This window comes from Nycticebus coucang, chromosome 1 (genome assembly GCF_027406575.1).
Source record: "Nycticebus coucang isolate mNycCou1 chromosome 1, mNycCou1.pri, whole genome shotgun sequence".
NCBI lineage: Eukaryota > Metazoa > Chordata > Mammalia > Primates > Lorisidae > Nycticebus > Nycticebus coucang.
The window spans coordinates 189,248,233-189,264,810 of NC_069780.1; the positions used below are offsets into that span (position 1 = coordinate 189,248,233).

Here is a 16,578-nt window from a genome sequence, read left to right on the forward strand (position 1 = left end):
TTTTCATACAATGAGATGAAATGTCAGAAGGACTCTGGCCTCAGCTGTGACTGTGAACATTCCAAATACATCATTCCTGATGTGGAAATTTTAGATTACCCAAATGTTTCTACCACTATCTTTTAGGGCATGAAATCTTAACTCATCGTTTAAGGAATGTGAACTGATAAAAAGACAGTTTCGTGTAAACTCAGATAAGAACAGTTTTAGAAAATAATTTTCCACTCGGTTGTCACATCACAGAAGGAGAGAAACAATACGTGTGGAAATTTGGATGTAAGTTAAACAAACTTTGCCAGTTATGACAGGCCATGCTGCTGTGGTAGGGTGATTACAGGTCACTGTGACCATCTGCATTTCTCAGGGACCATCTTTGGAGAGTCCCTGACCCTTCACTTTCTGCAGCTCATCTTTGCTCGCAGGGCTCTGTACAGACCAAAGATGCCACACACGCCATGGTCTCGGCTCATCACTGCCAACGCGTTGTCTCATTTAAGGAAACCATGATGTGTTTTACTGTTATTTTATTTTGTTTTTACGGAGACACCATCTTGCTCTGTCGTCCAGGCTGCAGTGGGGTGGTGCGGTCGTAACTCAGTGTTACCACAAACTCTCGGGCTCAAGTAATCCTCCTGGTCAACTTCTCAAGCAGTAAGGACGACAGGCAGGTGACACTGCACTCAGCTGATTTGTTTATTTTCTAGTAGAGATAGAGTCTCACAGTGTTGCCCAGGTTGGCCTCAAACTCCTAGCTTCAAGTGATCTTCCCACCTTGGCCTGTCAAAGCACCGAGATTACAGGTGTGAGTAATCTGGCAGAAATTAAAACAAAAACAAACAAAAAGGCTGGCATCCAAATGATCTAGGAGAGAAACATGGTATTTAAATTCTGTGCAACTAACGGTCAAGTAAAACCAAGCTGGCATATGTTTATTAATACTGTCACTCAGATTTCTGCTTAGTACATTGCTCAAAAGCTCAATACTTTAAAAGTTTAAAAATAGGGTGGCGCCTGTGGCTCAGTGAGTAGGGCGCCGGCCCCATATGCCGAGGGTGGCGGGTTCAAACCCAGCCCCGGCCAAACTGCAACAAAAAAATAGCCGGGCGTTGTGGCGGGCGCCTGTAGTCCCAGCTACTCGGGAGGCTGAGGCAAGAGAATCGCGTAAGCCCAGGAGTTGGAGGTTGCTGTGAGCTGTGTGACGCCACGGCACTCTACTGAGGGCGGTACAGTGAGACTCTGTCTCTACAAAAAAAAAAAGAAAAAAAAAAAAAAGTTTAAAAATAAATACTAACTTTTGATAGATTATTGCAAACTGTCAATGGCCCAGGCTGCTAAGTAATAGCTTTTAATGAAATAACTTACTTTTTTTATCAACTAGATGGTTTGCCAAAGGCATAAGAATATGATTTAGCTTGGTGTATGCTATAACCACTCTGTTATTATAATTTTATTTCACATTTTTTGTGTCAAGGACAGGGGCCACTTAGACCCACACAAGTGTGATTTTGTGGCTATACCCATTTCATACAAATCCTATGATTATAGGGAGTATTTATTCTCTTGAATCTTGTTTTTCTTATTGTTGTACAAGTATGCCTGTGTGTGTGTGTGTGTACAGCAAGAGTGCACTCATGTGTACTCAGGATCCCACATCATTTCCTAGTAAGAAAGCAGACCAGTATTTGTTGTGTTTTTTTTCCTTAAAAAGGTCTGGGCAACTCCCCCCATGCATAATAATATAAAACAAGTCCTATGAGTTAGTCCTTCAAAGCCTTAGTCTTAACAACCTCGTTTGGATTTTTTATATTTATTCTAGTCCTTCCAAAATTCCTCAGGAGAACTCTCAAAATCTCTACAAATTATTATAATTTTCTCAAGCAAAGATACTTAAACATTTTTCCTTAAAAAAAATGAAAGCACAGACGGAAAGGGTGGATTTCTCTGCTCAAGGTCACCCCTTGAATCGTTAGATTGAGAAGGAAATTATTTTTTCCCTAAGGATAGGTATTGGCTTCTAAATAAAAGTGCTGTCTCCTCTCATTGCAACATATTTGTGAGAAAAAAAAAAGATGCATGAATTCTTGACTTTGGCTTTCAGACAGGGAGAATTTAAAGGCATTACACGGAGAGAATAAAATAAATAGATGGGTCTTCTCATTGGAGATGTAAGTTTATGGAGGCAAAGGTGCCCACAAATCACAGCCCCTGTAATGACGATTTCCAGCCATAGCACTGATTTTCTTATTCTCTTGGGCTTTCCACAGTGTTTTAAAAAAGAATTCCTAAAATAATGTGTAAGGAGGAAAGCCAGCTCTAATTTAGTGTACACATATACGCATACAATCTAGTGCACACACACCACATTGCTGATTTTTATTTTTATTTTTATTTTTCAAGAAAACAGAGTGTTTGCTTTTCTGTGCTTAGAAGAATGCAGGCTGACTGCTGGTTGAACATTTGAAAGCCTCTGAGATGTTTGGCTCAATGGCGCCCCCTTTAGAGCCTGCAACGGTGGCAGTTACCCAGTGGAGAATTTTCATCAATCCTGGATTTTGCCCTTGAGATACTTACAGGCTTGGGACACCCCCATGCAAACAAGTGTCATAGTAAAGGGCTATGACATGACAGAATGTGCAGAGTCCTGCAGCTACTCAGAGGAAACGTGCTAAAATGCAAGCTGTTACTACATAGAACAGTGGGATTATGGATGTTTTTACTTCAAAATATTCATTTTTGGTTACAATATTTTCTCATTTTTTGAAAACAATTTCTCTTATATTCCCATTGCACTCTTCTAACTAGTAAAAATAGTAGACTAGTAACAGTTGTAGAAAGGAATTAAGAACATTGTTAAAAATGTGCAAATCCTCAGCCTCTCTTCAGAGTAGCTAGTGTAAACTGGGTTTGCCTTGTAGCCATTTTGAATATCCAGCCTTTGCACTTCCTATCAATCTGAAAGTTACAGAAACTTCAAATACATGCATGGGGTATTTGGGACAGCCAACTTTATCCAAAGCAGCATTGTGGATCGCAAAGGTTTTTTCTTGGTGCTAGAAGTTCGTCATGTCTATCCCAGGCGTTGAAAGATTATTTGCAGAGGGTTAGATGGTAAGTGTATAAGAAATTTCCCTGCAGGGCGAGTTCTTCCAACAAAGCGCCCCGTGGCTTGCACACTTCTTCAAATCCCATGGAAGGTGATTTTAATTCCTTCTTGTTCAAAGGCCTGTTCCACCATGAAAATGCACTGCAGCCAAAGGAATTGATTATAAGGGAAAGAAGTGATTATAAAAGAATGAGGAACATACACGTGCTATCCACATGTGTACCGTCTGCAACATGTAGCTGCTATACTGGCAGGCGGTGTGACAGGGAAGAGCATCAATTCTCTGCCATATGATGACAAGTAATGTTGGGCTTGATTATTCATGTTTTGTATTTATGAAGCATTCATCTACAAATACTTCATGGTTATATTTCCTCCAAAATATCTAAATATCCAAACATTAATACCATAAAGAAGTACTGTAATTTAATGCGTGCAGAGAGGCACACACTTCCAGGTGTTTGGGGCATCATTGCTAATGAGCAAGGAAGCCACCATATATTTGAAAGAGGCTTTTTCTCCTTTGACCATACAATCTGAATAGCTTTGTTGAGGTGTGAATACACATGTTGAAAGTATAAAATTTGATAAGTTTTAATATATGTGCATATCTTTGATACCATCAAAACAGTCATGATAGGGCGGCGCCTGTGGCTCAGTGAGTAGGGTGCCGGCCCCATATGCTGAGGGTGGCGGGTTCAAACCCAGCCCTGGCCAAACTGCAACCAAAAAATAGCTGGGCGTTGTGGCGGGCGCCTGTGGTCCCAGCTGCTCCGGAGGCTGAGGCAAGAGAATCGCTTCAGCCCAGGAGTTGGAGGTTGCTGTGAGCTGTGTGAGGCCATGGCACTCTACCAAGGGCCATAAAGTGAGACTCTGTCTCTACAAAAAAAAAAAAAAAAAAACAGTCATGATAATGAACAAGTCCCTCAACCCAAGTTTCTCTGCTCCCCTTTGAAATCTCCCCTCCAGCACCCTGGCCTATGATCCCAGATTCAGATACCCAGTGATCAGTTTCTGTCTTTGCACATTGTTTGTTTGTTTGTTTGTTTGTTTATTTTTGAGACAAGAGTCTCACTTTGTCACCCTCCATGAGCGGTGGAGTGCTGTAGCATCACAGCTCACAGCAACCTCAAACTCTTGGGCTCACAGGCATCCACTACAAGACCCAGCTATTTTTAGAGACAAGGTCTCTCTCTGGCTCAGGCTGGTCTCAAACCTGTAAGCTCAGGGCCATCCACCCGCCTTGGCCTCCCAGAGTGCTGGGATGCACATTAGTTTTCATATTCCCTAATTTTGTATGAATAGAATTGTACAATATCACCTCTTTGCTGGCTGCTTTCACTCAGTGTAATTATTTTCAGGTTCTCCTGTGTTGTTTTGTATATCAACAGCTCATTTCCTTTTTTGCAGAATAATATTCTGTTCTATGGATATAGGGTGAGGCACTTCAATTTGTTTAGCTATTCATCTGCTGATGGACACATGAGTGGTTTCTAGTCTTGTGGCTTTTGCAAATGAAGGTGTTTTTTTGTTTTCTTCTTTTAGCAGTTTTGTCCGGGGCTGGGTTTGAACCCGCCACCTCCAGCACATGGGGCCAGCGCCCTACTCCTTTGAGCCACAGGCGCCACCCTGCAAATGAAGTTTTTGTGAACATTCACACACAACTGTACTTGTATTTCCTTCTCTTGGGGGGTAAATATCTGGGAGCACAATGACTAGTTTGTGTGATAAGCGCATTCTTTTTACGAAGGAGTCAAAGAATTTTCATGGAGACAATTTTCCGGGGACTGGGCCATTTCACTTTCCTACCGGCAGGGTACAGAAGTTTCTGCCAGTCTTCCCCACCCTCATCAGCATTTGATTCTGCCATGGGTTTGGGACTTTGAGGGGCTTTTCTGTTTTTAGTTTTTTGGATTTTAGCCATTCTAAGAGGTACACATACGTAGTCATTTACTTGTGGTTTTAATTTAGTCTTTTCTAACAACATATGGTATTATGCTACTTCACATGTGCTCTCCTGCCAACCATCTATCTTCTTTGTGGAAATGCCTACTCACATCGCTTGGAAGTTTTTATATTAAGTTATGTTTTATTGTCAAGCTTTAATTTTTTTTTAAATATATAGCAGATGCAAGGCGTTTATCATATATCTGATTTGCAAATATTTTCTCCCAGTTATGGCTCCCCCTTTATTCTCTTAACAGTGTTTTTCAAAGGATAGAAGTTTCTGATTTTCATTAGTTCACCTTATCAATTTTTCTTTTATGGATAATGCTTTTGGCATTTTATTTAGAAAATCTTTGCTTAACCTAAGATCGCACAGATGTTCTCTCACACTTCCTTCTAGGACCTGTGTGGTTTAGATATTAGGCTATGATCTAGTTAAGGAAATTATCATAGATGGAGCAAATTAACGATCAAAATTCATGCCTTTGCATATGGATATCCTCTTGTTCCAACACTATTTGCAGAAAAGACTATACTTTCTCCTTTGAATAGCCTTTGCATCTCTATAAAAAATTAATATACCATAAACATTTGGGTCTATTCCCGGACTTCCCTTTGTTTTCTCTTGCTCAGTCTGTATATCTTAATGCTAAGACTGCGGTGTCTTGCTATTGTAGATTTATAATGAATCTTGAAGTCAGGTAATATAAGTCCTCCAACTCCGTTTTTTCCTTTCCAACATATTTTGGCTATTCTAGATACTTGGCATTCTGTCTGAATTTTAGAATGAGCTTATTAATTTCTGAAATTATAATTAGGATTGCATTGATCCAACGTCCTGTCATTGTAAGTCATGTACATTTATGGTCAGATTTACTTTGAAGTCTTTCATAATTTTGATGCCGTTATAAGCAGCATATTTTATTGTAATTTTAATTGCTTGTTGCTAGTACATAGAAGTGAAATAATATTTTATATCGATGTTATGTTATGCAGCTTTGGTAACATTACTTTCAACAGCTTTTTTGTAGATAACCATAGCACTTTTTGCATAGATAATCATATCATTTGTGAGTGAAAGATGATTGCATTTTCCATTTGACAGCAATTCCTTTTGTTTCTTTATTTTTTCCTAACAGCACAGGCTAAAAACTTCAACATAATCTTATGAATGGATGTGGTCAGTCCAGACATCCTTGCCTTGTTTCTGATCTTGAGAGCAAAATATGTATGATGCTGTCTGTATGTCTTTAATAGATGTCCTTCCTGAGATTTAGGAAATTCATTTCTACTCCTACTTAACTGAGAGTTTTTGTAAAGAATGAATTTTAAATTTCATTCAATAATTTGTTTCATCTATGAAGATGATCATTGGGTTTACTTTCTAGACAGTTAATTTATGGTGAATTACACGGATTTAACACAGCCTTATATGCCTGACATAATCTCCACCTAATCGTGACGTTATTAATCTTTCTATGCACACTTTTGGTTTGATTTATTAAAGTCTTAGTAAGTGTTTTAGCATCTAAGTTCATGAGGAATGCTCATCTGTAGTTTTCTTTCCTTCTAATGCCTTTTCGGGTTTTGACATCACATTAAAGTTCATAGAATGAATGGCGATGTGCTGTCTTGTTTACAATTATCTGCAAATGTCATGTCTATTTCTGCTGTTCTGTTACAGCTATTTCTTCCTCTTCTCTGCCTAATATGTTCAGCCTTCCTTCTAGCTCCTTGAGCTCATGAGATGCAGTTTTGATGACCATGTTGATGTTCTTGACTACAGATGCTGTCATCTGTGTTATTTCTGCTTCAGTTTCAATTGACTGATGTTTCTTTTCCTGTCAGGTTGGGTTTTCTGGCCTCTTTGCATACCTGGCAATTTTAAATTGGATGCAAGATGTTGTGAATTTTACCTGGTTGTGTCCTAGACATTTTTTGTTCTAAAAATCTGCTGGGGTTTCTTTGGGAATGTGATTAAGTTATCTAAAACTAGTTTGATGGTTTGGGTTCTTGCGTTGAGGCATCGTTAGTTGAGATCAGAGAAGAATCATTCTATGGAGGGAAGTTGCTTCTTGGTATGTAACCAGGTCCCTGTGAATTATGAGGATTTCCTCGTGCTCTTTGGAGCCAGCACCACCACCAGCCCTGCACATGTGATGCACACTCTTCTCTCTGGTCTTTCACATGGATCTTTCTCCCATCCCTGTGTAGTTTCTTCACACATATTTGCTGATTTTTTTTTTTACTCAAAACATGCATTTGTTGATTTTTTCTCTGGAATTTTCTCTCTCTGTACCTCTCCCTTTGTGATAATTCCAGCCACCCTGACATCCCCCAGCTCCCATCCTGTCTCCTCAGTCTCTGGTCTGTGGACTCCTGTGCTGTGGGCTGGACCCTTCTAGCAGATGTGGGCTGTGACCCTGCAGGTACCCCTCATTTGTGTTCCATCACTCGGCGATCACTGGCCTCCTTCCCTGAAGTCCAGTGTCTTCACGACTGCTGTTTCGTTTTCTTTAGTTATCTTGATGAAAGTGTTAGTCCTGTTTCAGTTACTCCACACTGGTGGGACACAGAAGTCGCTCTGTAAGTCCACAGTTCTGAATCCACTGCCTTCTTCTGTGTATTGCCCTCCCTGGGCTCCTCTGGACTAATTTCCAGGACTTCCCATCAATCTTTTCTCTGCTTGCCGTAGGTTCCTGGGATCACACTCAGCTTCCAGGCACGCCATGGAGCGCTTTGGCCCTTTGCAAGCACAATTGAGTTACTTGGTCACTTCCTTTATGCAGAATGGCGTTCTGTCTCAGCCTGCCAAGCCTAGTTACCGAAAAAGAACTTGATAAATACATATGGAAACCATAAGTGTTTCATATGAGAATACATTTAGTTTACATATTCAGCCACTTTAAGGATAATTTTTATAACTTGTGCTGAGCACATGGTATCAAAATTCTGCTTGAATTATCTTCATCTCTCTGTTTCACTTTCAATCCATGAGATGTAAGATATTTTAGTGTTTTCATAGGAAAAATAAACAGCAAAATAGGAGGCCTCACTTAACCATCTAAATTTGTTCCTCAAATTTATGCAAATTTCACTTGAGTAAGTTTATTGGTTATTTCACCAATGAGATTTATCCATTTACCAAATGAATAGTGTTTTTGTGCTTGTGTTTGGTAATATAAAATAAATATAGGGAAGCTCTTGTTTTGACAAACTTCCCAGAAATATAAGAATTATAGAATTACAAATAGGCAATTAAACTTTAGTGAAATGCATATTTGGCTCTATGAAATAGAGCTGCAGTGATGGTGGTTGAAACATTAGTAACAATCTGTAAAAGAAGGTCCATACCTAGGTGTATTCAGTGTTGTAGATTTTCCCTCTAGTACAACATCCTTTATTGCCCAAAGGGGGAATTGCAGTGCAATCCTACCTCTATGGTCACCCTCCTATGCCTTATTTTGGGCTGTTTCTGAAGCCATAGCATTTAGAATTCTTGTTCAATGAATCAGTCAGTATTCCAGAAAGATTTTGATAAACTTAGTCTTAAATGTACCCCTCCATCCCAACACACAGCATGCTCCCCTAACCAGACTGCCATAGCTACCCCATGCTTAGCAACCCTGGGCCTCCCTTCTGGGAGTCCAGGAAGGAGGAGAAGCTGGGAAATACGGTGGAGATGTTAACCGTGGAAATGGTGGTGAAATTCTTACAGACTCAGAAGTGCCGTCTGTTGTGTTATTCTGTGGCTACCCTATCATTCTGCACTTTGAGTCTCTGATCCCAGGGCTTCTACATGGGTTATTACAAAAGTTTTCAGACAACACAAAAATTAACATATGTAAAATCTACACAGCAACAAATAAAGCCCTCCCAGCAAGACTGGCAAGCCCGAACAAGTTGAAACTTGAACAGGTGAATCAGAAAGCACTCTGAGGACTGTGTTTATTGGAAGTGAAATAATGGATCATAACATGGTCTGTCTCGAAACTTTCATAATGACCTATGTAACATCCATTAGTATCAAATGAAATATTACAAGGTCTAAAAAATAGTTTCATAAATCGGTTAAGCCTAACATCAGAATAAATAGCATCTTGGGTTACATATTAAGTAGAAAGATGATTTTCATCAGAGCACCATTTTTTTCACATGCAATTAAGTTTATTGCGTTCTTCTCTTTGTTTACGCAGGGGAAACTGTGCGGATTCCTTTGGAGATGACTTGGATACCAAGCATTCTGTTAAATACATAACTTAACGTAGATGCTGTTTTAATTCCATAGAGTGTCTGCTGAGTGACCTAGAATCTGACCCTCATCTTTCGGTCCAGGCAGGGCGCCCTTGGGATACTGCCCTGTGTGTAGCACAGTAATACCTGCCGTGTGTCCCCCCCAGGAGTACCAGCCCTGTAACACCAACCCGTGCCCTGAGCTGAAGAAGACCACACCCTGGACACCCTGGACTCCTGTGAACATCTCTGACAACGGTGGGCACTATGAGCAGAGGTTCCGATACACGTGCAGAGCCCGCCTGCCCGATCCAAATTTGCTGGACGTGGGAAGACAGAGGATAGAAATGCGCTACTGTTCCAGCGACGGGACCAGCGGCTGCTCCACGGACGGTGAGCAGGGATTCCATAGGAAGGTCTTGGTTCTCATCTCTAAGGGTTATAAAGAGCAAGGAGAAAGCTATCTTTTTGATTATTTACCGATCTCCATAACAATGACCCTTGTAGAGAAGAACTGACGTCATAGCGAATTGAAGGAAAAGATCTCACTGTGAGAGTTTTTCCATGTAGTGTATTGATGTGGTCCCTGTGGGCTCATTTCCTTCTTACCACACAAAATAAGGCTTAATTGTACTTAGGTATTCTTCATTGATTAACCACCAAATCCTGGTTCATCACAGGAAGAGACTTTACTTCAGTTTCTTTGAACATATCCTGCCTACCTTGTAGAGAGGGTCTAAGTAGGCAACAGATTTTCTCAGCAGCTAGAGCTGTTGGAATATTTGTTTTCTCATGACTAGGATGCCCTAGAATTTCATGGCATATTTGGAGAGTTATTTGTTAAAACTTGAGTGACACTGCTGCCTGCATTTGAGAAAATTATCGACTATTTGTAAATATCGTGAGTAAGCATTTTTGTCAAAATAAACACAAATTGTGCCTATGGCTAATTAAGTAACAAGTTAAAGTACTCAGAGTAGACTTCACACACAACACAGTCTTCTAAGACTAAGCCACAGTTCCTGCTAAGACAACCTTCCCACCCCACGCCCAGCATCCCACCTCCTGCTGCCACCTCCATCAGCTCCTGGAGGAGCTGTTTTGCTAGTAAGTGTGCCCTGAACTTCACAGGAGCTTTTGATATTTGGCAAGGTCATTAGGGGATGTGTTTGGTTCCAGGGCATGAGTTCTCAGGAACTATTGACTTGGCACCTCTTAGCAGCATTAATTCATTTCTTAAAGGTTAATAGGCATGGAAACAGGTTTAGAAAATGTACCAATCATGTTTCCCTCTCTCCAGACAATGTCCGTTAGGACATCACTGCCCCATTGTATATGAGGGCAGTTTGTTACAGAATTCTCAAGGGAAGCGAGAAGGTTGTACCTTCTTTGTCAGAAGAAGCTATAACCCAGTTACAACCTAAGAATAGGGGGAAGGGGGAAAGGGAGGGGAGGGAGGGGGAGGTAGGTGGAGGGAAGGGGGATTGATGGGATTACACCTGCGGTGCATCTTACAAGGGTATATGTGAATCTTAGTAAATGTGGAATGTAAATGTCTTAGCACAATAACTAAGAAAATGCCAGGAAGGCTATGTTAACTAGTGTGATGAAAATGTGTCAAATGGTCTATGAAACAAGTGTATGGTGCCCCATGATCATACTAATGTACACAGCTATGATTTAATAAAAAAAAGAATAATAATAATAAATAAATAAATAAAATAAATGAGCTGCAAAGATAAGGCCTAGTCACAGTATAAGGACTTCTCCATGTTCATAAATGGAGTTCTTGTTTGCATGCTTATTCGATAGCAACTGCAGGAAAGACACTTGAGTTATAGGAGGTCATCACTGCACTGAGGGAAGCTTTAGCTGTGAAGTGTGACAAGAGTTTGATTGAATTTGAGAGGGGAGTTTTGTACATAAAGCAGACAGCTGACACAGAGGGAAATTTGGCATGAACTGTGGTTACCCCAACAGATTTACCCTTTAGCCGTTTTCTTATCAGGGCTTTCTGGAGATTTCCTGCGTGCTGGGAGGTACTCAGCCCACACCGTCAACGGGGCTTGGTCGGCCTGGACGTCATGGTCTCAGTGCAGCCGGGACTGCAGCCGGGGCATTCGGAACCGGAAGCGCGTCTGCAACAACCCGGAACCCAAGTACGGGGGCATGCCCTGCTTGGGGCCGTCCCTAGAATACCAGGAATGTAATATTTTGCCATGCCCAGGTAAGTGAATCACGTAATCTGGAGAAATCTGAAAGGCCTTCTAATTTACTAAGGTCCACTTAGTGTGTGGCATTGTGTTTGGAATCTCTGTTCTTAATAAAATTCTTATGTGACATCACAATGGATCAACCCAGAGGGAGAGAAAGAAAAAGAGGAATAATAGAAAGGCTTCAATTCCCAACTCACTCTCGACAGCCGACCTGAAGCTAAATTCTAAATCACTTAAGCCATTAGTAAAACTCTTCACTCAGCCCTTTTTACAGCGTACAGAATCAGTTTTCTACACAGAACCAGTCCAATGGGCAACACCGGAAGTGGTCCCTAAGCACATTTGTCTTCCATCAGCTCCCGTCTCAGCTCCTGTGTCACCTCCTGTCTCACCTCCCGTCTCAGCTCCCGTCTCAGCTCCTGTGTCACCTCCTGTCTCAGCTCCTGTCCCAGCTCCCATCTCAGCTCCCGTGTCAGCTCCTGTGTCACCTCCCGTCTCTGCTCCTGTCTCACCTCCCGTCTCAGCTCCTGTGTCACCTCCCGTCTCTGCTCCTGTCTCACCTCCCGTCTCAGCTCCTGTGTCACCTCCCGTCTCAGCTCCTGTGTCACCTCCCGTCTCAGCTCCTGTGTCACCTCCCGTCTCAGCTCCCATCTCAGCTCCCGTCTCAGCTCCCGTCTCAGCTCCTGTGTCACCTCCTGTCTCAGCTCCTGTCCCAGCTCCCATCTCAGCTCCCGTGTCAGCTCCTGTGTCACCTCCCGTCTCAGCTCCCGTCTCAGCTCCTGTCTCACCTCCCGTCTCAGCTCCTGTGTCACCTCCCGTCTCTGCTCCTGTCTCACCTCCCGTCTCAGCTCCCGTCTCAGCTCCTGTCTCACCTCCTGTCTCAGCTCCTGTGTCACCTCCCGTCTCAGCTCCCATCTCAGCTCCCGTCTCAGCTCCCGTCTCAGCTCCTGTGTCACCTCCTGTCTCAGCTCCTGTCCCAGCTCCCATCTCAGCTCCCGTGTCAGCTCCTGTGTCACCTCCCGTCTCTGCTCCTGTCTCACCTCCCGTCTCAGCTCCTGTCTCACCTCCCGTCTCAGCTCCTGTGTCACCTCCCGTCTCAGCTCCTGTGTCACCTCCCGTCTCAGCTCCTGGCTCAGCTCCTGTCTCAGCTCCTGGCTCAGCTCTCCACCTGCTTCCATAGCTTTTTCTTCCATCTTCCCACTTCCTGCTTCCATGTCCAGAAATGTCAGAGGGTCTTCAGTCCACATGACTTGGCCATCCCTCATACTGGTCAGTGACTGTAAGATGCCACCTTTGACTTTTGTCTAAGAGAAGCTTCATGAGGTCAGAGGCTCCTGTGATGGTCTCACTCCTGCAGTGACCTCAGCCCCTGGCTGGAGCCTCACGCATGGCAGAAATGCATGTTAGTAATTGAATGACAGGGAACAAAGAGTTGCTTAATGAACCTTCTTTCATCCCATATCTCAGCAAACATTTCTGGATAATCCACTGTGTGTTACTCACGGTGTATACAAAGAATAAGTGGGCTTGTCTAGATCAGAAAGAAATTCATAGTTTAGTGAGATGGCCTCCTGTGAATAATGTCAACCAAGCATGGTCACCCACTACTGGGCTGGTGACAAGATGTGGCAGTGACTGGACCAAAGACCCATGGAGCCAGTCCTTAGGAATCACGGAAGCTACACTAACCAGGCTGCCCTTGAGCTGAATCTTGCGGGACAAATAGGAGTTGGTCAAATTGACAAGCAGAGATGGGAAGATGGATCATCCCAAACTCTGGATATGAAATTCTCAAATGCTTACAGGATGTCAGCATTTACAGTAGATGTAAGCAACTTTCTGTGTTCTGTGAACAAAGCTGGTTTGTAGCAGGTACTCGGTGGGCACTGGTTGACGGGTAGATGGAGAGATGGATGACAGGTGGATGATGGATTATGGATAATGGATAGCTGGATTAGTAAACACGTATATAAAACTGCAAACACACAGTTCCTGGCTTTGTAGCTGAGGCTCCCACGGATGGCCCTGCTCCTACAGCTGTCTGAATTTCTCCATCCTCAGGAGACTCCTCCTCTGACCACCCAGTTTTCCCAGCCAAGCTGATGCCGAGAGTCTGGGAAAGGTCACAGAGCCATTTTTTTCCCACAACTCCAATGGAAGGGTTCTTCCCTGGGGGGCTGGGAGTGAGGCTGTGGGTGACAGCATTAGATGAAGGTCCGTGCTGGAATGAGGACAGTCAACATGGGAATGTCAGGGGCTCTGCTCACCCCTACCTCTCCAGCTTCCAGATTCAGTTTCTTGTTTCCATCAGTAGAACATGCAGATTCCTCCAGATGCGTGGAGGCTGTCCTGCTGGCTGAGTGCAAAGAGTCACCATCTCAGAGACACTCCGTTAAGATGTGATATGTTGGTTATTTTTATTTTAGTGGATTTACTGGTCAAGCTGATACCATGTATATGTGATATTTTGAAATAGCTCTGTCTTCATTTTCTTTTTAAAAGCCAAATTCCATAGAGTGACAAGGGTCACTATGGGATTATTCATGGTGACCCTTGTCACTTTCCACTAGGCTGTGGATGAGTTCAGGGATGAGTGGTGCAAATGTCGACCTTCTTTCCCACCTCTTAGAAAATTCCTAAGCGTGTGACAGTACAACTCAGCAAGGAAGTACTGGGAGCTTTCAAGGGCTTGGGTGCTGAGTGGCCAGCCATTAGGAAGCCAGTTGGAGGCTGTTCTTACCTCAAAATGACCCTCTTTTCCCTATGAATTTACTCCTCTTTAACCCTATTGGTTCATAGTGGTCAATGACACATATTTAAAAATTCATTTTCTCATTTTTTATTATATGTGAAAACAAATCTAAACAAAGTAAGGAAATGTAAAATACTTTTAAAATTAAGCAGTGAAAAATTTGATCTCTAATTCCAATGTATACTATAAGCTTTAAATAAGGTTTAAAGTCAAGACCATGTTAAAAATGATCATTTTTTTTTTTTTTACCTTCTGTGTTTTTATCTAACTGATCACTTCACCTACATAATTTACCTCCAACTCTGAGGAGTAGCTAATTCTTCCCTTCTCACTCCTTTTCCTCACTGCCTTTGAATTAGGTTCTAAAGACTCTTGACCTGCTAAGGTACAGACAGCAGGTAGTTTTTTGTTACCAAGTAATATTCAACTAAGATGAAAGCAGCCCCGGTTATACTTAGACCCCATAAAACAGAATTCAGTAAACATCAACTCTTCTCATCAGATTTAACTAAGATGGCTCCGTTTTTGTCTTTATTCTGCAAACAATAATTCTGAAAGAGAAGGAACTTGGAGCATCTGATGGAGGGGTGGACTCTGAGTCCAACCTGAGAATTCTGGTATGTGTCATAAAGATAAATCTGTTAGACACCTGTGCTGCGCTCAGAACGCTCTGCTCCTTCCAGCCACGGGATCCTGGAGTCCACACTTTGGAACAGAGTGAGGTGGGGGAGTTGGTACAAGAACATTATGGTAAGATTTTTCTTAAGAGGAGCTGAGTGCAGACATGCTTTGGTGCACGGTTTTGTGGTCCAGACCTTAGGATGCTGGAGAATCAATGCATGTGTGCTCACGCCCTGAGGGGCAGTGAGTAGAGGACTTGATTTCTCTGACCACACAGACATGCCTGCCGTGCACACATTAGTTATTCAGCTGTTTCTTTGCTGTTGGATCAGGAGTCATGGCTGTTGGCGTTGTTTTTATTTTATTGTAGTAGGCATTTAGCTAGAACTCCTAGAATAAGAATTTTTCTCTCCTTCTATCAAGTTAATCTATAAATTTTATTCAATCAAAAATAATTCCCTACAATTAACTGTCTTGATTTTTTGAATGAAACATAAATCTGAGCTTGAGTAGGTTTGCTTGATCTTCCCATGAGCCTGTCTTCTGGGGGCTAAATTAGACGGTGGTTCAAACAAGGAGACTCCTGTGTAATTTGCAGCAACATGGTGAGAATTATGTGAATCTCCAAACTGGGCCACGTGTCTGGTTCTGCGTAGCCGGCCAGGACTCCAGTCCCAGGTCCTCATTCACTGACATGGTGACCTAAGGACTCTGGGGGTCATTAATTTCTAGAATACCTCTGAACACCTCCGGAGACGTTTGTAAGGATGAGGTGGAATGTTGAGTGGGTTTATTATTATTATTATTACTAATGTTGTTGTTTCATTAATCCAGTATAGTTTATACAGCAGAAGAGATTTTTACCTCTCAGCCTTACTGAGACCCCCGGCTGGTGACAGGTTTGCTTGGTTCCCTGGGCCACCCGCCCCCCCAAGTCCCTGCTTCCCCCCAGGTTCCATATACTCCCCCAGCGGGTTCTGCATGGTCCCCCTGGGGGACACTGTTTCAGTAGCCTTTATATTCTTTAATTTCTTTTAGAAACTCTTTAGCCTTTCTGGGATGAACTATTATTACAATGGTCCGTATCCTACATCACTCCATTAGAGTAATCGAAATGAGCTTATTTAGTCTTTTGGCTTCTTTTTTAATGTTGACTGTGATAAGAGCACTTTACATGAGATCTGTCCTCTTCACGAATTTTTAAGTGCACAATACAGTATTGTTAACTACAGGTACAATGTTGTATAGCAGATCTCTAGACCTTATTCAGGTTGGATAATTGAAACCAGTTGAACAGCAACTTCCCATTCTCCCCGCCCCAGGAAACTCCTTTTCATTGTCTCTCTCTCTGTGTTTGAATCCCAGAGGTACCTCCCGTAGGAAGAATCCAGCAGCACTTTCCTCTGTGTCTGGCTTATTCTACTTAGCACAGCGTCCTCCAGGTTTACCACATTGTTGTAGATGGCAGGATTTCCTCTTTTTAAGGCTGAATACTGTATTTTGCTAAGTATAAAGCATACTTTTTGCCAAAACTTTTGAGAGAAAAGTAAAGATAAGCATTATAGGCTCAGCGCCTGTAGCTCATTGAGTAGGGTGCTAGCCACATGCACTGAGGCTGGTGGGTTCGAACCTGGCCTCAGCCTGCTAAACAACAATGACAACTGCAACCAAAAAATAGCCGTGCATGGTGGTGGGTGCCTGTAGTC

At 42.4% G+C, this 16,578-nt stretch overlaps 1 protein-coding gene across 2 annotated transcripts in view; it reads left to right on the forward strand.

Moving 5' to 3' along the window:
- Window positions 1-16,578, forward strand: part of SEMA5A (semaphorin 5A) — a 475,532-nt gene that overhangs the window by 434,254 nt on the left and 24,700 nt on the right. For both annotated transcript variants that reach the window (XM_053593046.1, XM_053593055.1), the window contains exons 17-18: window positions 9,451-9,676; window positions 11,292-11,510. In XM_053593046.1, coding sequence (XP_053449021.1) covers window positions 9,451-9,676; window positions 11,292-11,510 — 445 coding nt within the window. The remainder of the gene's footprint in view (window positions 1-9,450; window positions 9,677-11,291; window positions 11,511-16,578) is intronic.